The sequence below is a fragment of the Carettochelys insculpta genome, chromosome 1 (assembly GCF_033958435.1).
Source record: "Carettochelys insculpta isolate YL-2023 chromosome 1, ASM3395843v1, whole genome shotgun sequence".
NCBI classification, from domain to species: Eukaryota; Metazoa; Chordata; order Testudines; family Carettochelyidae; genus Carettochelys; species Carettochelys insculpta.
The window spans coordinates 15,507,235-15,528,520 of NC_134137.1; the positions used below are offsets into that span (position 1 = coordinate 15,507,235).

The window sequence follows — 21,286 nt, forward strand, 5'->3', positions numbered from 1 at the left end:
TGAGAAGTGGAAGTAGAAAAACCTCAAAGTGCAGGATGATGATCAGGCTAAATTTCACAGTAGAAGGAGTATGGTTAAAAGGCTAGTCTCTTTTATACACACAGGAATTCCAGATTAAATCAGTGTTGGTACGAAACACAGATTTCTCTAAATGCAGATTGGGTTTTTTGCTTTCCGCACTAAAATTGACCTTGATTCTTTTAAACTTATGGAACCATGCATAAGAGGTAATGTTAATTTTGATCAGAATTTTTCAAGAGAAGGATCAGTGTTTAGATAAGATCTTCAACCCTTTAAAAATTTTCTTTGCCGTTAAATATATAAAAATAACCTTTCCTCAGTGCAAGTGTATCTTGCATCCTACAAACTGGACACAGTATTTTGAGGGAGAAAAAATGTGCAGCCTCATAGATTCCCCAATGAATCAGAAACTGATTAGGTATTTTTGGAGAAATGCATCTGAGGATAAAACTTCAAATAACTGAAGTTTGGCAGGAAGCAGCTGGAACTTGAATATAATGTCATGTCAGAAGGTCTGATTGTATTTATGGAAGGATTTGGGCTGAATACAATTAGAGACTCTCAGTCTTTAGGGTCAGAAGGGAGCATCGTGATCATCTAGCCTGGCATCCTGTACATTTCAAGCCACTGAGTGTCACCCACTGAATCCTGTAGTAGACCCCTGACCTCTGACTGAATTAGTGAAGTATTCAAATCTAGTTTCAAAGACTTCAAGTTATGAAGACTGCACAGTTTACGCTAGTTTAAACTTGCAAGTGATCTGTGCCCCATGCTACAGAGGAAGGTGAAAATTCCCTAGGATCTCTGCCAATTTTGGGAGAAAATTCCTTTCCAAACTCAAAATCTGGTAATCAGTTAGACCCTTCAACATGTAGACGCGACTCTAAGAAGAATTCTCTGTAGTAACTCAGTGTTCCCCAGCTATTGTCCCCTCACCAGCCATTGGAGATATTTCCTACTAACAGTCGCAAATGGCTTATGTGTCCTTGTCTTGTCTTGTCATACCATTCCCTTCTGTAAACTTGTCAGGCTCAGTCTTGAAGCCAGATGGTTTTTCTGCCCCCACTGCTGCCATTGAAAGGCTGGTTGTGAACTTTTCTGATGTTTACAAGTGTTTGCCTAACATTGTTGATGGTCAGTTATAGCTGTGTGTTTTTCTGTCCAGATTGCTGCTGAGCTTAAAGTGTGTGATTTATACATGATTAATTTAAAGAGGTGTTTTTCAGAGTGAGGAACAAGTGTCTCTACTGGTTTATCTTTCAATAATGTCCCCATTCACTTGGTTATGTGTTTTCTTTTGTGAAAGAAATAATTTCTGTATGAGACTCAGAGGAGAAACTTCCATTCCACCTCCAAAAATGCACAAGGGGCCGTGTTTCAAAGTGCTTCTGTGACTTATGAGCATATGTCCCATTTCTAACGGTGAGTTAGGAAAGTCAATTTGACCCAAACTCTACAATTAAACAGATACCTCTCCTTTCTGTTGCTTTCAGAATTATCCCACAGAGCATGATACACCCAGTTTTGAAGTGTTAGATATATTTATTTAGTTTTACAAGAGCCACAAAGAAGTCTCTCATAATTATTTAAAGTCATAACTCATAAACACAGTGTTGTTTACAAATATGTTAAGAAGGGTACAATTTGAAATCTAATTCCTTACCATAAAATGTGAAAAGTACTTTCAGTTATTGGCACGTGTCCCTGAATCCCTTTCGCAAATGTTGTGATTTTTCAGTAGCGTTTATTCTACTCGGTATTTTTCTCTCCTTTGTGGTTATATGAAATAAGCAAAGTCAAGGAGGTAGGTCCCCTAAGGCCCCAGTCCTGCAAATACACGCACAGGAGTTGTCTTGTTGACTTCAATAGGACTATATGTGTGAGTTAAATTGTCAGTGAAACACAATGTGCTAGTGTTGTCAAATATACAAAGTAAAGAAAACTGGGAAAACAGAAGAAGTGATTTCCATAAGTTTTCATTTATAGGAAATTTAGATGGTGATCTTGAAAAGAAATGAAGCAGAAGGAGATTTTTAAATTGACAGTGACCTTATGGAACAGAACAGGAAAGAGGGTGAACAGAACTATAGAAGCAGTCAATTCTCAGAACCTGGCTGTAGCCATATATAGTGCTGAGCTTCACACTCATTTTGTCATGCTCTCTTGAAGCACGCTTTTGTTCAGAGAGGCGAGAGCACCGGAGTGTAACTGTGCAGCCGCTTAACAGCACAGAAAGTTCAAGCTCAGCATTCCCTGCACAGAGAACGCTGTTTGTATTGCTTTCAAATCTCCCAAGTAAACCACTTTCGACTGATGCATTGGCTTGCTGAGTGATGCGATGCTGACTCACAGGCTGACCTCTTTTGTATTTCTGTTTACACTTCATCCAAACGAATTTCTCAGTGCGATGGAAAGATGTCATGTGCTTTGGCTGGAAAGATAAGGTAGATAATAATGTAACCTGGTTACAGCAGGAAAGCATCCCAAGGTTGTTTGTCAGCAGGTGCTTCCCATGACATTCCTTCTGGAGTTCTTACTACTTTATCTGTTTAGTAAAGAGTGGGTTCTGAGCAACCAAGCATCAGTGCCATGGGAACAGAAAAGCAGTAGAAGATGCATGTAGTGGAGCCAGGCTTTTGTTTGCCTGTTAACAGTTAATTTCTAGTAGTCCTTTTAATGTCTATTCATGGCCACATTTAAGCACCACAAAATGTGTGCTGAAATTGGCTTTGTTTTGCTAATCGTGTTGTATTTTTATTTCATTGTAGCTTTGCAAATGCCATAATGAAGTTAAAATTTATAGGTGAAAGAGACAGTGTCATGGCATGCATTGGAAGCCAATCTGAATGCATTTAAAACTGGGTGTGATTTTTTTTATATGAAATGAATGAATATGAACTTCAATCACCTGATCTTGAAATAAAACTCTGCATACCAAACAGTGAAGGAAATATAAACCTCTATTTCTGCAGCATGCTCAGACCTACAATGTGAATGCAACTATTTTATCTGTGGCAAAGTGGGATTTTTATTTCATGAGTTGCTGCATGAATTTTCTTCTACAGGTTGAACCTCTCTTGTCCAACACCCTCAGGACCTGACCAGTGCTGGAGGAGAGAATGTGCTGGACCACAGGAGATAAACATTGTCTAGGAGCATTACTAAGCACTTAACTACCTACTGGGCTCTGAGAAGACACAGGGGTAAATTACAGCTAAATAACAGCACAGAACACTGAGAGTCAAGACTGGTGGCTGTAAATAAACTTAATGGGACCACGGGAAACTTAGCCAAACCCATGATAAGTGGACATCCAACTAGCTAACATCATCCCTGATTACAAATGTTGCCAGGCCAGAGTGTGCCAGATTAGAGACATTCAACCTGTAGTGGTTTCCTTTGGCACGTCTGACATCCATGCACTCTTCCTTTTGTTGCAGACTTGCTTCTACTGAGCTCGCTTGTGGATGGAGTGAAGGCCAATTAATTAAGGAGTAATTGTTGTCAAGACAATTGTTGCTAGCATTTAACATTTGACTTGTTTACTATCCTGAGATGAAACTGAAGGAGTTAATGGTCTAACAAATTGCACATCAATCAGGAAAGACTAGTTTGAAAGGAATGGATTTATTTTATGAAGTGTAAATAGATTTTTTTAAAAGACAGTTTAGAGTAATCATGGTGGGCTTCATGTTTGAAATTGTCGCAAGATAGCTGTGGAGACAAATGTGTTGCCTAATGAAGCTTAATGACTGATTTTTCCATTAATCAGAATTGAGACTGTGCTTCATTAAGCTAATTAACCGAGCAGTTGCTTAGCTGACAGTTACTAGACACAAATTCCCAGGTTCCTTGCTTTCCTCCAAATAAAAGCTTAGGAAGAGATAACCTGGCTCTCTTTAATCATCTTTATTAGCGAGATAACGAGCAGAAATGTCATTACAAAACCTTACTGGCCATTTTATGTCTGGGGCAGTGACTGTAGTGATTTCAAATAGCACTGTGCACACACTGATGTTTGGTAAATAATAGCTTAGTGCTATAAAGGAGTAATGTTAGGGCTGGTCTTTTAGACAGGTTTCAAAGGAGATTTGTTTCCAGGCATAACGTTTTGTTCGTAGAAACTCTTTGTATACTGCTTGAGAATTTGTGTGTCTGCATCTCTTCATATAACCAGCAGGGAGTGCTCTTTTACCAACTAATCTTTGAGAGGCTTGTTCGTCTTCCCCCAGACCCCCATTAACCACAACTCATTAGTTCCTTCTAGTGTGGGGCAACTGAATTAATGCTGTTCTTACACCTTGCTTTCTGTCCCCACTGCTTAAGAAGAAACAGGATCCTGATTTTATCCCCCCTTCCTTTTCAGGAGTAATTTGCAAAACACTGTGAAAGGTGGGGATACAGAAGGCTAATCTTATCCTACACTCCAGATGTCTTTTTGATGAGGCCATGTAAGGGTAAAGAATTTAAGGGAATTACTTCAAAGATCTGAAATTTTAATTATGAAATATATTATCTAGTTTTAATGCCTAATTGTAAATTATTTTCTTTGCAGCCCCGTGTGCTTGAATGATAACATGGTAGTATCTAGTACAAGCAAAGACCGTTCAACAGAGGACTAGAGTTGAAGAAAATTAAGGGTCTTCTCATTTTTTTTCTCTCTCCAGAATTCTCAGTCTTCCACAATGAATCCTGTTTACAGCCCCGTTCAACCTGGGGCTCCCTATGGAAACCCTAAGAACATGGCCTATACAGGTAAGTTTGGTTTTATGTGATTAATGTTCCATGGAAGTTGGCCATTTTGTGATTAGAGAAGATTAAGATCAATTGGTACATTTATTTTTGCTGTTCTAGTTAGTCACTGAAAGGCTTTCTGTGACCATTGTTCTAGCAAAGAGCTCAGCATAATGCTAGATCTTTCACTGCCCTGGCGTTTCCACAGAAGGCTCAATTTTAAGTACCCATTTATGCTTTGGAAGGCAACTCTCAGCAGAGAGATGGGGATATTCTTGTTTTCCTCTCCATGTTATGTTTTCTCTACAATTTTTGTCATGAAGTCCCTTCTGCCCTCTCCTGATTTTCCTATTAATCTCCTGGAAATGAGCAATTGTCCTTTAAGACTTTCAGAGATGGTTTTAAATGTTAAAAATGCCTATTTTAGAGTCTTTTCTGGTACAAGTCCATTGATGGAGTGGGCAGCTAGAAATAGACTATTAGGCTTGCATATCAGGCTGCCTCTTTCTCTCCAAAAAAGCTCCTCTTTTCTAGTTCTGCAGTCAGTTTCATTCAGCGTGAGAAGACCTAGCATACAGAAGGAAGAGATGATGCAGAACAAAGAGGAAGAACAACATCAAGGGCTATCCCAGAGAGAGAGGAAGGAAGAGACAATGTCTCAGCAGAAAATCAGAGGGATCACTATAAGGGGGAGGAAAGGAAAAGGGCTAGAGTCTGAAACTTCAGTTTACTTAGTGACAGAGAGAGAGAGCCATGTTAATCCATATTCTATCAAAACAAAAGAGCAGCCATGTAGCACTTTAAAGACTAACAAAATAAGTTATTAGGTGATGAGCTTTTGTGGGACAGACCCACTTCTTCAGATCATAGCCTTGCCAGAACAGACTCCATATATAAAGCACAGAGATCCAAAAATTGTTATCAAAGTTGGTAAATCAGAGAAGCAGAAGGACAGCAGGGTGTGTGGGGTAGGGAAATTAAGAGTTAGATAAAACATCAAAGTATGTAAAAGAGTCCTTATAATGGGTCAGGTAATTGCTGTCCCTGTTCAAACCACGTGTTAATGTGTTGAATTTGAATATGAATGTTAGTTCTGAGCATTCCCTCTGTAGACGGCTGTTAAAGCCCCTTTTCAGTAGAATACAAACTTCCAGGTCTTTAACAGAATGGCCCACTCTATTAAAGTTCTGGATGACAAGTTTGTGTATTTGGAGATATTTGATGTCTGTTCTATGTCCATTCATTCTTTGTCTAAGAGTGTTTGCAGTCTCTCCTGTATACATGGTGTGTGGGCATTGTTGGTGCATGGTGGCATATATGGTGTTAATTGAGGAACAGGAGAATGTGCTTGTGATTCTGTAGTTAACGTAGAATAGTAACAGAGAGGAAGCCGTGCTAGTCTATACACTATCAAAACAAAAAGCAGTCAAGTAGCACTTTAAAGACTAGCAAAATAGTTTATTAGGTGAGCTTTTGTGGGACAGACCCACTTCTTCAGACCATAGATGATATGTAGTTAATGTGGTTAGGTCCAGTGATGGTATCTCCAGAATAGATATGTGGACAAAGTTGGCAGTGGGGCTTGTTGAGAGGAAAAGTTCCAGGATTAGTATTATTGTGGTATAGTCTGTGGTTGCTAGTGAGAATCCTCATAAGGTTGGGAGGTTGTCTGTAGGAAAGAACAGGCCTGTCACCTAGGGACTTCTGGAGTGTGGCATCAAGATTTAGGACAGGTTGTAGGTCTTTAATGATGTGTTAGAGTGGTTTGAGTATTGGCTTTTTGGGCCTATCTTGGAGTAGTTTTAGCTCCCCTCCCCCAGTCCCTCTGCTTTTCTGATTTGCCAGCCTTGATAATTTTTCTGATTGGTCAACCTTGATAACAATATTTGGACCTCTGTGCTTTATATATTGCGTCTGTTCTGGTAAGGCTATGATCTGAAGAAGTGGGTCTGTCCCACAAAAGCTTATCATCTAATAAATTATTTTGTTAGTTGTTAAAGTGCTACATGACTGCTTTTTTGTTTTCAGTTTACTTAGTTTGCATGTTACTTGAGATCATTTATGCGAAATGTAGGTCAATTAAAATTGAAGTTCAGGTTGAACTTCTCTGATCCAGAACTCTCTCAGCCGTCAACATCCATTATTTGGCATGATTTCGTTAGCCAGATGACCACTTACCATGAGTGTGGCCAAGTTTCCTGTGGTCTCATGAAGTTTGTTTGCAGCCACCAGTCCTGGCTCTCAGTGTTTTGTACTGTTTTTTAGCTGTAATTTACTCCTAAATGTTTTCTAAGAGCCCAGAAAGCAGTGTCAGTGTTGGTGATGTGCTAGACGATATTGACCTTCCGTGGTGCGACAAATTCTCTCGTCTGGCACTGGTCATGTCCCCAGGATGGCGGATGAGAGAGGTTCAACCTATGGTTGATATTATTTTCTAAGCATAGAAGAGAAGCTTATGACACTTCGAAATGGTTTTTGGCTTAATATTCAATGAGTATTTCAAAAACTCTCAAAGGAAGCACTTTGCTGCCAATAAATTATTTCTTCTGAAATATTTGCTTGATCTGATGGCTATTTTAAACTGCTGCACCTCACTTCCTTAACCAGTGCCATAGGGAAATAAAGTTCCTCATTCAGGTAAGTTTGCAAAAGCTTAAGCTAGGATGAGAAACAAGTAATTCAGAATTCTCAGCACAGGGGCCAGAAGTGCCATTTTCTTTGGAAATTCCATAATCTTGGAATTTTGAGATCTGGCTAATTTCCTTGTTGAATTTATTAAAATTACTGGAGTGCTAATTTTGACACTATATTTTTTGCAGTGTATGTTCCCTGTTGCAGATGAGTGCAATTTGCCTTAACTTTCACTGCTTTGCAGATAATTTTAGAAGAAGAATTTTGATCCATGGTTCTTGGCCTTGCTTTCTTTTAAAGCACAATAGAATTGATCAGAATACACAGCAAACTGAGAAACCTATGCAATGGGACATTCTTTCTCATCCTTTGAAGGAGTGTAGTTGAGAGAGAATGTCAGGCATGTCTTTTGTATCCTCAGCCTCTCAAAAGCAAATCAGTAAATTCTGACAGGGCAGTCTGCAGAAATATCACACAAACCTCACACGAGCTTTTGTGAACAGATTAGTTTTAAAATATTTGGAATTTTAATGGAAATAGTTATAAAAGGTTGACCTTGCTCATAGGAGGCGTTATAGCGGGAATAGGGGTATTAGAAAGTACAATAAAAGCCATACTATCTAGCAGTTGGATAACTGGCAAGCTTTGTTAACTGGCATCTGCCAGAACTGACACCAGCGGGATGAACTGCACAGCCAGCAGCCCTGCGCCAATAAATGGCACATCTGATTATCTGGCAGCCCCCATTCCCGGGGGTGAGGAGGGGTGGAGCTGGATAATAAAGCTGCTTCTTCGAGTGGTCCCCGTGGGTGCTCCACAGTAGGTGTTGGGCTCGCCCCGGAGCTGCAGATCGGAAAATTTCCAGCAGTCTCTGTCGGGTCGCGCATGCGCTGATGGGCGTCGGTCCTTCACGTGCTTACGGTCACGTGCGCGATCCGGTCCCTGCCAGTTCCTTCTCAACCACCAACGGCTGCAGATGGAATCCACTCCGGCTCCAACGCCTGAGACAGATAAACTCTGTTTTACTTACTGTTAATAGTTATAGCTTGTTAATTAGTTGTTATAGTAATTTTAGCTTAGCGTGTACATAGTTTGAAAAGGAAAAGGGAGCGAGAAAAAGGACAGAGGCGGCTATCTGAAAGCCTTGAACGTTGTTTGTTGACTGTTAACGGTTATCTGTTGCTGGATTGATTGACTGCTAAGCGCCCTGTTAGCACTTAAAGACTTTAAAGACTTTAAAGCTTAAACAATGTCCTCACCGGGTTTTAAGAAGTGTGAATCATGCCGGGAGCCCATGCCTGCCTCAGACGGACATAGTAAATATATTCGGTGCCTCGGGGAAGCCCATGTCCCCCAAAAATGCCATCATTTCTCTAAGCTTACAGCTAGAGCTCGAAAGGACAGGGACATGAGGCTCAAAATGCTCCTGTTCGACAAGGCCCTCCAGCCTGGGACATCAGAAAAGCCCCATAAGGAGGGCGCTTCAGGCTCGCACAAGAGGAAGGCGGCCTCTCTGGCCTCCTCTGTGCAGAAGAAGAAAAAACTTTCACCAACTCGATCCCTGCCAATTACTTCTATGAGCGGGACGAGTGGAACACGGGGCCTGGGCCCGCTGGCCTCTTATAGTGGGAAGTCCGCGGCGCAAGTCCCCGTGCAGGGGCCTCCGGTTGTTAAGGAGGCGGCACCGGGGGCTCTGCAGGCACCGGAAAGGTCGGCACCAGCTTCTGCGGCACCAAGCCTTGCGACTCTGACGACACCGGAGCGAGAGCACCCGGCATGGAGCCCAAAGGTGCCAGAGGAGTCTTCCCGAGCGGCACCGAGGACAGCGGCACTGAGCACGGCACCGGGGGCAATGGAATCCAGCACTGCACCGACTATAGTTCTGAGCCCCCCGGCACCGATGAGAACACCTGCGGCGCCCGAGCGCAGGAAAGCGAAGGCAAAGACCCGGCACCGCAGCCCTTCCCCTGAGATCATTGTGCTGCCATTATCACCTCGCTGTCCCCCAGAGATTCAGCGGGCAGCAACTCCAACAGCCTGCCGCAGGCCTCCATCTCCATTCCTTCAACCGCCATCTCCTGGACTTGGATGTTTTTCACCAACTTCAAGCAGGGGTCCCTATGAATACTATCACAGGGGATCCCCGCCTATGTCAGTGTCATCTCGATGGTCACGTCATTCTACACATCACGTCTATGCTTTCAGGTCGTGGTCCAGGTCCCTATCACCGGGCCCTTGCCCTTGTTGTTATGGCCATCCTTACTATACGGGACATTGGCACAGGAGATCTGGGTCTCGGCATAGATCCCCATCAACGGCTCGTCAACATCACAGCACACAGCCTCACCCTGGGGGAACACCACAAGTTTCCCAGGCAGAGACTCGTTCAAAGGATCTGGAACCCCACCTGGAAACCTCAAAAGTACAACCATGTGAACAGAGCCAGGAACCTGAGGACTTAGAGGAGATGTATCACAGTGATGCCTCCTCGTCCTCCCCAGATGAAGCAGTTGTTCCTGGAGATATCTCTCCCCCAGATGATCTAAAGCAGTTTCAAGAGCTGTTCAAAAGGGTGGCTCAGTCACAAGACATTCCAGTGGCGGAGGTGCAGGAGAAACACCATAGGCTCCTCAAAAATCTCAGACCTCCAGCTTCGTCTAAGATAGCCATCCCATTGGATGAAGCGATCATGGAGTCAGTCACCAACATATGGCAGACTCCAGCCTCCATCCCTCCTACTAACAAGAGGGCGGATAAGAACTATTTTGTCCCTGCCAAGGGCATGGAATTTCTGTTCAGTCACCCACAGCCTAATTCACTAGTGGTTGAATCCTCGCAACACAGAGCCAAAACGTCCCAGTATAAATCCGGGGGATCAGACAAGGATATAAAGAAATTAGACCTCCTCGGCAGAAAGGTTTATTCATCATCTACCTTACTGCTACGAATGGCGAATTACGCCGCTCATTTGTCAAACCACAATTTCGACAACTATTCTAAACTCACCTCACTCATGGACTTCCTTCCAGAGGATAAAAAGCCGGCCCTCAAAGCAATCGTCCAAGAAGGCTACGCAGCTTCACGAGCAGGAGTCCAGATTGCCTTGGACGTAGCGGACACAGCGGCTCGTTCCGCAGCCACTGCGATGGTAATGCGCAGGGAATCGTGGCTCCTGACATCTGGCATTCCCAAGGATCTGCAAGTAAAAATCGCAGATCTTCCTTTTGATAGGCAGAAATTATTTGCGGAATCAACTGACTTGGTTCTACACTCTAGTAAGGACTCAAGAGCTACACTTAGGACCCTGGGTATATATACCCCGCCGTACAGGAGGAAGAAGTTTTACCCTCAGCAACGGCGTTACACTTATCAACCACAGCGCACTCAGTATCAACGGGGGTATGATCAGGGGTGCCAACAGCAGCCACAGCAGTACAAGGCCCCTAGACGTCAGCCACAGCAGGGCCGCACCCCCTCCGGACAAAACATAAGACAGCAGGTTTGACAGGTACGTCGGGGACTGCAAAACCAAGACCGTTTCTCAGTGCCAATCTCAACATATGTTTCACCATCGACTCAAGACATTCTACTCTCAATGGCAAAGCATCACCACAGACAGATGGGTACTAGAGATTATAGCCACGGGGTACACAATCCCTTTTCAATCATTGCCACCACCGAACCCTCCCACCAGGCCCCTTTTCAAGGATCCCTCTCGCCACATAAAGTTAAAACAGGAAGTGGACCACCTCTAATCCATAGGGACGGTGGAGAGAGTACCGGAACAATTCCAGGGCAAAGGCTTCTACTCCCGGTACTTCCTGACAGAGAAGAAGACAGGAGGTTGGAGGCCCATCCTGGATTTACAGGCCCTCAACTGGTATCTGCGCAAACAGCGCTTCAAAATGACAACAATTGCTTCCATAATCACAGCACTGGATGATGGAGACTGGTTTGCAGCCCTCGACTTACAGGATGCATATTTCCATATAACAGTTCATCCGGCGCACAGACGTTTCCTCCGGTTCACAGTAGGCAGAGAACATTTCCAGTACAGAGTCCTTCCATTCGGTCTCTCTTCGGCACCCAGAGTTTTCACCAAAACCCTGGAGGTCGTATCAGCGTATCTACGCAGACGGGGCATCTTCATTTTTCCATACTTGGATGACTGCCTGCTGAAGGGAACTTCCAAAGCGGCGGTCTTACGAATGATACGCATTACCACAAACACATTTACCTCACTGGGCCTCATCATCAACCTCTTGAAGTCAAAAACCGAGCCCATGCAAAATATAGAATTTATAGGAGCCCGAATAGACTCTGCTACATCAAGGGTATACTTGTCGATGCCCGTTTTCGCGCCATCAAATCCCTGGTACAAGTAATAATGTACAGCCCCACTGTTCCAATCCTAACATGTCTACAGCTGTTGGGGCACATGGCGACCACCACGTTTGTGGTACAAAACGCCAGACTGCACATGCGAGGCTTGCCGCATTGGTTGGCGAGCGTGTACAAACCAACAGCCTATACCATTCACAGGATGGTATCACCCACAATGGAGGTGCGAAGGTCACTGGCATGGTGAGCAAACCCCAAGAACCTGCTAGTAGGAGTGCCTTTCCGCCAACCGCAAATTACCGTCTTTCTCACAACAGATGCATCCCATATGGGATGGGGGGCGCACATGGGCAACAAAGCCACTCAAGATTTATGGTCCCCTGTGGAGAAGACACTGCATATAAACATACTAGAGCTCAGAGCAGTGTTCAATGCATGCAGACGTTTTTGGAATTACCTGCATGGAAAAGTAGTCGCGATAAATACCGACAACACCTCCATCATGTTTTATATAAACTGACAAGGAGGGGCCAGATCTCGTGCACTCTGTGCGGAGGCTGTCCAGTTGTGGAACTGGTGCATTGCCAACAACATAACACTAAGCTTCATACTTGCCGGGTGTCCACAACGTAAAGGCGGACCAACTCAGCAGACACTTTGCGCCCATGCACGAGTGGCAGATCCGTTCCGACCTGCTCCGTCGAGTGTTTCACAAATGGGGGTTTCCCCAAATCAATTTGTTTGCCACTCACAACAAGAAGAAGTGTCCCTGGTACTGCTCCAGAGCGGGCATAGGACAGGGATCCTTGGGGGACGCCTTCATGATCCCAGGGAAGGGCCCTCTACTCTATGCGTTCCTTCCCACAACACTCATACACAAGGTTTTGGAGAAAGCCAAAAGGGAGAGAGCACGCATGATACTCATAGTTCCAACCTGGGATCGACAACAATGGTTCCCGCTGCTTCTGCGCATGGCACGTCGCCGGCTGTTTCCCCTACCGGCAGTACCGGACCTTCTCACACAGGCTCGGGGGTCAATACTGCATCCACACCCGCAGGGACTCCGCCTACAGGCATGGTTAATCCATGGCTCAGCGCCCTAGAGAGTACATGTTCGGAGGGAGTGAAGCAAGTCCTGGAGTGTAGTCGGAGGACTTCCACCAGAAGGACTTATGAGCACAAGTGGACACGATTTACCTCTTGGTGCTCTTCCAAGCAGTTGACACCTCTGGATGCCCCTATAACTACAATTCTGGACTACCTGCTAGAACTCAAACAAAAGGGGCTCTCTCTATCCTCGATAAAGGTTCATCTTGCGGCTATATCAGCTTTTCGACATGAAGAGGAGGGATCAACCATATTCGCCCATCCTGTTGTCACGCGTTTCTTAAAGGGGTTGGCAAATCTGTATCCCCCTCGGAAACCGATACCGCTGTCATGGAGTTTGGACTTGGTCCTCCACACGCTGTCGGGACCGCCCTTTGAGCCATTGGCTATGGTCCCCCTCCAGTTACTTACCATGAAGACAACCTTCCTTCTTGCGATTACGTCAGCCCATCAGGTGAGCGAGCTTGCAGCAATAATGGCTACACCACCCTGCACAGTGTTCTCAAAGGAAGCGGTGGTCTTGCGATTACACCCAGACTTCGTTCCAAAGGTCTCTTTAGACTTCCACATTAACGAACCGATAGTATTACCCTCATTTTATCCTAAGCCTCACAACTCCAGCAAGGAGGCATGGCTGCACTTATTAGATGTGAGAAGGGCTTTGGCATTTTCCATAGATAGGACTAAGCCTTTCCGGAAAACGGACAGACTTCTGGTGTCCCTTGCACCCAGGTCGAAAGGGGAAGGCCTATCTTCACAAAGGATTTCAAACCACATTGTATCCTGCATAAGACTGTGCTATGAGCTTCACAAGACTCCTCTGCCAGTTCTGCCCAGGGCTCACTCCACTAGAGTGATGGCGTCGTCGACGGCCTTCTTCAAGGGAATCGCGCTGAGACACATCTGCAGAGCGGCGACTTGGTCATCCTATGACACCTTTGCCAAGCACTATGCCATGCACTGGGTGTTTTGATGAGGATACACGCCTGTCGACATCAGTCCTTTCAAGGGCAAGCTGCGCATAAATCGGGTACCCACCTCCTTTTTTGGGGTTACTGCTGGGTAGTCACCTACTGTGGAGCACCCACGGGGACCACTCGAAGAAGAAAGAGAAGTTACTCACCTGTGTAGTAACGATGGTTCTTTGAGATGTGTCCCCGTGGGTGCTCCACTACCCACCCATTCCTCCCCACTTCGGAGCTCTGTTTCATGTTTTTCAGGGTTGATCAGTTGATCAGGAACTGGTGGGGACCGGATCGCGCACGTGACAGTAAGCGCGCGAAGGACCGACGCGCATCAGTGCATGCGCGACCAAACGGAGACTGCTGGAAATTTTCCAATCTGCGGCGCCGGGGCGAGCCCGACACCTACTGTGGAGCACCCACAGGGACACATCTCGAAGAACCATCGTTACTACACAGGTGAGTAACTTCTCTTTGTACTGTATTGAAGAAAGTCCTGTGAAAAATAAAATAATGTAAAAAAGTTGGCCAAACAATTCAGAATGAGAATTTCTATAATAAATTGTTGATAATCCAATTTTGTTTTGTGTATGTGTTGTTCTAGTCTGATGCTGTACACAGAAAGCAAAATAGAAAGTGAAAAAGCCCTTTGGTTTGAATTTGATTGGGTATCTTAGTCCTGCACAGCAATGACCATACAACTGTGACTTAACGAACAGGAATTAATGGTCTTATAGAACAGAGAGAGGCAGTGCTATTCAGTGGATTGATTGCAGGGCAAGGAGCCAGCAATTCCAAGATTGTAGCTGTGACGCACTATGTCACACTGAAACTGTTTAAAGACACCATACTAGAGGCCCAACTTAAATGTATACCCCAAATAAAAAAACACAGTAAGAGACCTAACAAAGAACCACCATGGCTAAACAGCCATGTTAAAAAGGCAGTGAGAGAGAAAAGGGCAGCTTTTAAAAAGTGGAAGTCAAATCCTAGTGAGGAAAATAGAAAGGAACATAAACACTCCCAAATTAAGTGTCATAATGTAATAAGAAAAACCAAAAAAGATTTTGAGGAACAGCTAGCCAAAAATTCAAAAAACGATAGTAAAATGTTTTTTAAATACATTAGAAGCAGGAAGCCTGCTGAAAAAGCAGTGGGGCCCTTGGACAATAAAGATATAAAAGGAGCGATCAAGGAAGACAGTGCCATTGCAGAGCGATTAAATGATTTCTTTGCTTCAGTCTTCACGGCTGAGGATGTTACAGAGGTTCCTAAATCTGAGCCAGCCTTTTTAGGTGACAAATCTGAGGAACTCACTCAGATTGAAGTGACATTAGAGGAGGTTTTGGAGTTAATTGGTAAGCTGAATAGTAACAAGTCTCCAGGACCAGACGGTATTCACCCAAGGGTTCTGAAAGAACTCAAATGTGAAATTGCGGAGTTATTAACAGTGGTTTGTAACCTATCCTTTAAATCCACTTTGGTACCAAATGACTGGAAGACGGCCAATATAACGCCAATATTTAAAAAAGGCTCTAGAGGAGACCCTGGCAATTATAGACCGATAAGTTTAACATCAGTACCAGGCAAATTAGTAGAAACACTAGTAAAGAATAAAATTGCAAGGCACGTAGAAGAGCACGAATTGTTGGGCAAAAGTCAGCATGGTTTCTGCAGAGGGAAGTCGTGTCTAGCTAATCTATTAGAATTCTTTGAAGGGGTTAATAACCATGCGGACAAGGGGCACCCAGTGGACATAATATACCTAGATTTCCAGAAAGCCTTTCACACGGTCCCACACCAAAGGCTTTTATGTAAATTAGGTGGTCATGGGATAGGAGGAAAGATCCTTTCATGGATCGGGAATTGGTTAAAAGACAGAAAACAAAGGGTGGGAATAAATGGTAAATTTTCACAATGGAGGAGGGTAACTAGTGGTGTTCCCCAGGGGTCAGTCCTGGGACCGATCCTGTTCAACTTGTTCATCAATGATCTAGAAAATGAGGTAAGCAGTGAGGTGGCCAAGTTTGCAGATGACACCAAGTTGTTCAGGACAGTCAAAAGCAAAAGGGATTGTGAAGAACTACAAAAAGATCTCAGCAAACTGAGTGATTGGGCAGCAAAATGGCAAATGAAATTTAACGTGGGTAAGTGTAAGGTAATGCATGTTGGAAAAAATAACCCAAATTACACGTACTACATGATGGGGTCAAATTTAGCTACGACAGATCAGGAAAGGGATCTTGGAGTTATAGTGGATAGTTCTCTGAAGACATCCACGCAGTGTGCAGCGGCAGTTAGTAAGGCAAATAGGATGTTAGGAATTATTAAAAAAGGGATCGATAATAAGACAAAAGATATCATACTTCCCCTATATAAAACTATGGTACGCCCACATCTTGAGTACTGCGTGCAGATGTGGTCTCCTCACTTCAAAAAAGATATATTGGCATTAGAAAAGGTTCAGAAAAGGGCGACTAAGATGATTAGGGGCTTGGAACGGGTCCCATATGGGGAGAGGCTAGAGAGACTGGGACTTTTCAGTTTGGAAAAGAGGCGATTGAGGGGCGATATGATAGAGGTATATAGAATCATGAATGGTGTGGAGAAAATGAATATAGAAAAATTATTTACCTTTTCCCATAATACAAGAACTAGGGGACACCAAATGAAATTGATGGGTAGTAGGTTCAAAACTAATAAAGGGAAATTTTTCTTCACACAGCGCACAGTCAACCTGTGGAACTCCTTGCCCGAGGAGGCTGTGAAGGCCAGAACTCTATTAGGGTTTAAAAAAGAGCTTGATAAATTTTTGCAGGTTAGGTCCATAAATGGCTATTAGCCAGGGATAAAGTATGGTGCCCTAGCCTTCAGAACAAGGGCAGGAGATGGATGGCAGGAGATAAATCACTTGATCATTGTCTTCTGTTCTCCTTCTCTGGGGCACCTGGCGTTGGCCACCGTCGGCAGATGGGATGCTGGGCTGGATGGACCTTTGGTCTGACCCAGTATGGCCATTCTTATGTCATATTTAATCCATTTCACGTCCCCCTCTCAGAAATACGGATAAAATCTTTCCTTAATAAGGGATGGGGAAACATTGGGCAAATAGCGTTAGTAATATGCTTTGAAAAAATATGTGAGTGGTAAGAATGATTGGTGTTGTTCATACTTTGGAGTCCAAATCAGTAAGATGATGAGCAATATTTATTATTGCTGATGTTTATAAACTCCATTGTTGTTTTAGGGATGCACCAGGAACTAGCAAATCTTATCCTGAACAACAACCCTGATTTCTGGTTTGAACCCCTTTTCATGCTGACATAGTGTAGGGTCTGTTCTCCCCCGCATCACCTGTTGCCCTGACCAATAAAGGTTCTGCTGCAGCACACTGACCACTCTTTTTAATTGTCCTGTAAGTAACTGAGCCTTTCTGAATTGATAAACAGGTTTCATATGTAGGCATAAAACCATCGTCTTTTCATGCACTGTAGCCTCAACAAGACCTGTTTATTGTTAGTAGGCATCCTTCAGTCTGCATAGACTATGGATCGCGCCCTTTAAAGTTTCAATTGAGGACTTCATTTACAGCGTCTGTTGTGACTATAAAGACCCACACAAGAGTGACAGTCCTTGCTGCATCTCTTGCAGATGTAGTGGGTGTCTGGCAAGTCCTTAGTGTGCTTTCTGTGCGCACGCTTGTCCCCTGCTAGCTGTCTGATGTTCAACTCACCCTTCTGAAGGCCCTTGTGTAACCCCTGCCTCCATCTGCTGCGGTCGTCTGCTAATTCTTCCCAGTTGTCCAGCTCGATGTCTACCTCTCTGAGGTCTCTCTTGCAGACATCTTTGTAACGCAACTGGGGGCGTCCGGGAGGTCTTTTGCCAGAGGCTAGCGCACCATACAGGATGTCTTTTGGGGTCCTTCCATCGTTCATCCTGTGGACGTGGCCAAGCCAGCGGAGTTGACGCTGCCTGAGGAGGGTATGCATGGTTGGGATTCCAGCTTGCTCGAGGACGGCAGTGTTGGTCACTCTGTCCTTCCATGATATTCCAAGGATGCGCCTGAGGCAGCACAAGTGGAAGGTGTTCAGCCTCTTTTCCTGGCGGGCATACAGGGTCCAAGTCTCGCTGCCATAAAGGAGGGTGCTGAGGATGCAGGCTCTGTAGACTTGCATTTTGGTGTGAGTGTACAGCTTGTTGCTATTCCACACTCTCTTGTTGAGTCTGGACAGAGTTGTGGCCGCTTTTCCAATCCTCCTGTTTAGCTCAGTGTCCAACGACAGGGTGTCAGTGATGGTGGACCCGAGGTAAACGAACTCGTGGACCACCTCTAATGTATAGTTGTCAATGCTGATTGATGGGGATTCAGCAACATCCTGACCGAGTACGTTCGTCTTGTTTAGACTGATGGTAAGCATCAAGTCCTTGCACGCTTTGGAGAACCAATCCCGCAGTTTTTGAAGCTGGTCTTCTGTGTGAGACACTACAGCAGCATCGTCTGTGAACAGCATGTCTCTGATGAGGACTTCTCGCACCTTAGACTTAGCTTTCAGCCTCGCAAGGTTAAACTGTCTCCCATCGGATCTTGTGTGCAGCAAGATGCCCTCTGTTGAAGATCCAAAGGCATGCTTCAGGAGGAGTGCGAAGAAGATCCCAAACAATGTCGGAGCAAGCACACATCCTTGTTTGACGCCGCTGCTGATTCTGACAGCATCCGATAATGCGCCGTCATATTGGATGGTTCCTCTCATGTTTTCGTGGAACGACTGGATCATCTTGAGTAACCGTGGAGGACAGCCTATCTTGTGGAGCAGTTTGAACAGACCATCCCTGCTGACCAAGTCAAAAGCCTTGGTCAGGTCGATGAAGGCTATGTAGAGTGGCTTTCTCTGCTCCCTGCACTTCTCCTGCAGCTGCCTTAGAGAGAAGACCATGTCAACGGTAGACCTCTCTGCGCGGAATCTGCACTGCGATTCGGGGTACACCCTCTCAGCAGTCTTCTGGAGTCTGCCAAGGATGATGCGAGCGAACAGTTAGCCAGTGACGCTTAGGAGGGAGATTCCACGGTAGTTCTTGCAGTCGCTTCTGTCTCCTTTGTTCTTATACAACGTTACAATGTTAGCGTCACGCATATCCTGTGGAACCTCACCCTCTTTCCAGCACAGGCACAGTAGCTCATGCAGGGGTTCCAGGAGTGTGTCCGCGGCACATTTGATTACCTCTGGTGGTATACCATCCTGACCAGGGGCCTTTCCAGCTGCAATGCTGTCGATGGCTGTCTTCAGTTCATCCACAGTTGGCTCTTGGTCCATTTTGTCCATTACTGGTAGGAGCTCGACGGCATCGAGGGCTGCATCAACCACAACGTTCTCGCGTGAGTACAGCTCGGAGTAGCGCTCAACCCAGCGCTCCATCTGTTTGGCTTTGTCAGCGATGACTTCACCAGATTTGGATTTCAGAGGTGCCATCTTGTTCTGGGTGGGTCCTAATACTTTCTTCATACCCCCGTACATTCCTCTGAGATTACCAAAGTCGGCACAGGTCTGGATGCTGCTGCATAGCTGGAGCCAGTGGTTGTTGGCACAGCGCCTGGCTGTCTGCTGTACTGTTCTTCTAGCCTCTCTAAGTGCTTGCTGGGTACTCTGGCTCGGTGAGCGTTTGTACTCCAGGAGTGCAGCGCGCTTCTTTTCAATGACTGGAATCATCTCATCAGAGTTAGCTTCGAACCAGTCATTCGTGTTTCTAGCTCTTCTTCCAAACACCGACAAGGCCGTGTTGTAAACTGTATCCCTCAGATGTTGCCATTTGGATGTCGCATCGACGCCCCCAGGGCCGCTGCGCAGATTTTCCTGGAGGGTGTCTCTGAACTTTTCAGCTTTCTCCGAGTTTGCGGTCTTTCTGGCATCAATGCAGGGCCTTCCAGCAGGTTTAGAGTGGTACAGCTTCTTGGGTCTCAGCTTGAGCTTGGAGCAAACTAGCGAGTGATCTGTATCACAGTCAGCACTATGATAGCTGTGTGTCAGAAGGATGTTTTTGATGTTGTTATGCCTTGTGATGACCACATCTAGTTGATGCCAGTGCTTCGAGCATGGGTGTCTCCATGACACTCTGTGCTGTGGCCTATAAGAAGGGAGCTCCCAGCGAACAAGGGGTGAGCAGCGAACAGGGGGCAGCAGCTAACAGGGAAGGGAGTTTTCCTCTGGGAATTCGCCGAGGGAGGAGCCCCGTGTTTGTTTGTCCTTTTCAGGTATGGTGTTCCACCTGTGCCCTGCAAGGCAGCACTACCAGTAAAAGAAGTCTCTGAAGAAAAGAGCCTGAAGAGTGATGGGGGAAGGTGGACCTGGGGGCACTGAGAGCAGCTGGGGGGAGAGGGGCCAGTGCAGTGAGGAGGGCAGACACGGGAGCAGTTGGGGGGTTGGGGAGGGTCCTATGGTGATGGTAGCTGGTGGGGGGGGAGGGCGAAAGGTAGGGAGGAGGGTCCTGGGGGTATGAGGTGATGGCTCCACAGGGAGCTATGGTGATGTGGTGACAGGGAGGTATGAAGTAGTAGGATCCTTAACCACATTCTCCACACCCCACTGCCTTGTGGGTTATCCTGGGAAGGAGAGAGGCTAAGGGAGGAAACCCTGACAGAAAATCCGGAGTGGAGTCCGAAGGCGGTTCGGTATCAACTTCTGGCACTGTCCCGGCAACTCCTGCAGCTGAGCTGATACCAGACGTGGAGGTTATCCTCTCCTTTGGACTGTATCAGTAAAGCCGAGAGGGGGACACTGGTGTCTGGGCAGCCCAGAGTCTCCATAACAAATGCCCAGGCTTGTGCCCGGAGAGGTACTCCAGCATTGCTGAACAGCGTTGCATCAACACGGGAGGCAACAGTTACCAGTTGTAAGCTCTTGCTCGATTGGCGTAGAGAACGAGCGCCAGGGGTTGCCCTCGACAGTGGGAGAGATCCTTGCATCTCACTGGACAGTCACCGCCCGCCTCAAGCTGGGCAGCCGCCAGCCAATAGGGTACTGTCCCACCACAGTTCACCTGCCTCGCTGGGTGCGTGAGGCTTAAGGTTCCTGAACCTGACAAGTGACGGAAATTTGGGCACCAGGCAAACCAATAGGAAAATCAACAAGAAATGAGAAACATCAACAATTCAAGCTTGCTTGCTGGAATGTGCGGACCATGCTGACCGGCTTGACTGAAGATCTTCAGGCCATCAGTGACACCCAAAAGACCGCTGTCATCAACGAGGAACTGAAGAGGCTCCGAGATGATATCGCTGCACTGCAAGAGATGCGACTCGCAGATTCGGGCTCTCTAAAGGAAAAGGACTCCACCTTTTTCTGGCAGGGTAAAGCCCAAGAAGAACCCAGAGAGCATGGTGTTGGCTTTGCTGTCAGAAACACCCTTCTACAAATGGTGGAGTTAGTCATGGGAGGATCAGAAAGACTTCTTCGGATCACGCTTCAAACTTGCGCCGGTCCCGTCCACCTGATCAG

General features: G+C 45.6%; 1 protein-coding gene across 5 annotated transcripts in view; it reads left to right on the forward strand.

Annotated features, from left to right (window-relative positions):
• FAM168A (family with sequence similarity 168 member A) overlaps positions 1 to 21,286 on the forward strand; it is a 439,787-nt gene that overhangs the window by 183,527 nt on the left and 234,974 nt on the right. For all 5 annotated transcript variants that reach the window (XR_012642790.1, XM_074979688.1, XM_074979517.1 and 2 more), the window contains one exon: positions 4,689 to 4,776. Coding sequence is in view for 4 of the 5 variants with exons in the window: in XM_074979688.1 (XP_074835789.1) it covers positions 4,707 to 4,776 (70 nt within the window). In the remaining variant the exon portion in view is untranslated. The remainder of the gene's footprint in view (positions 1 to 4,688; positions 4,777 to 21,286) is intronic.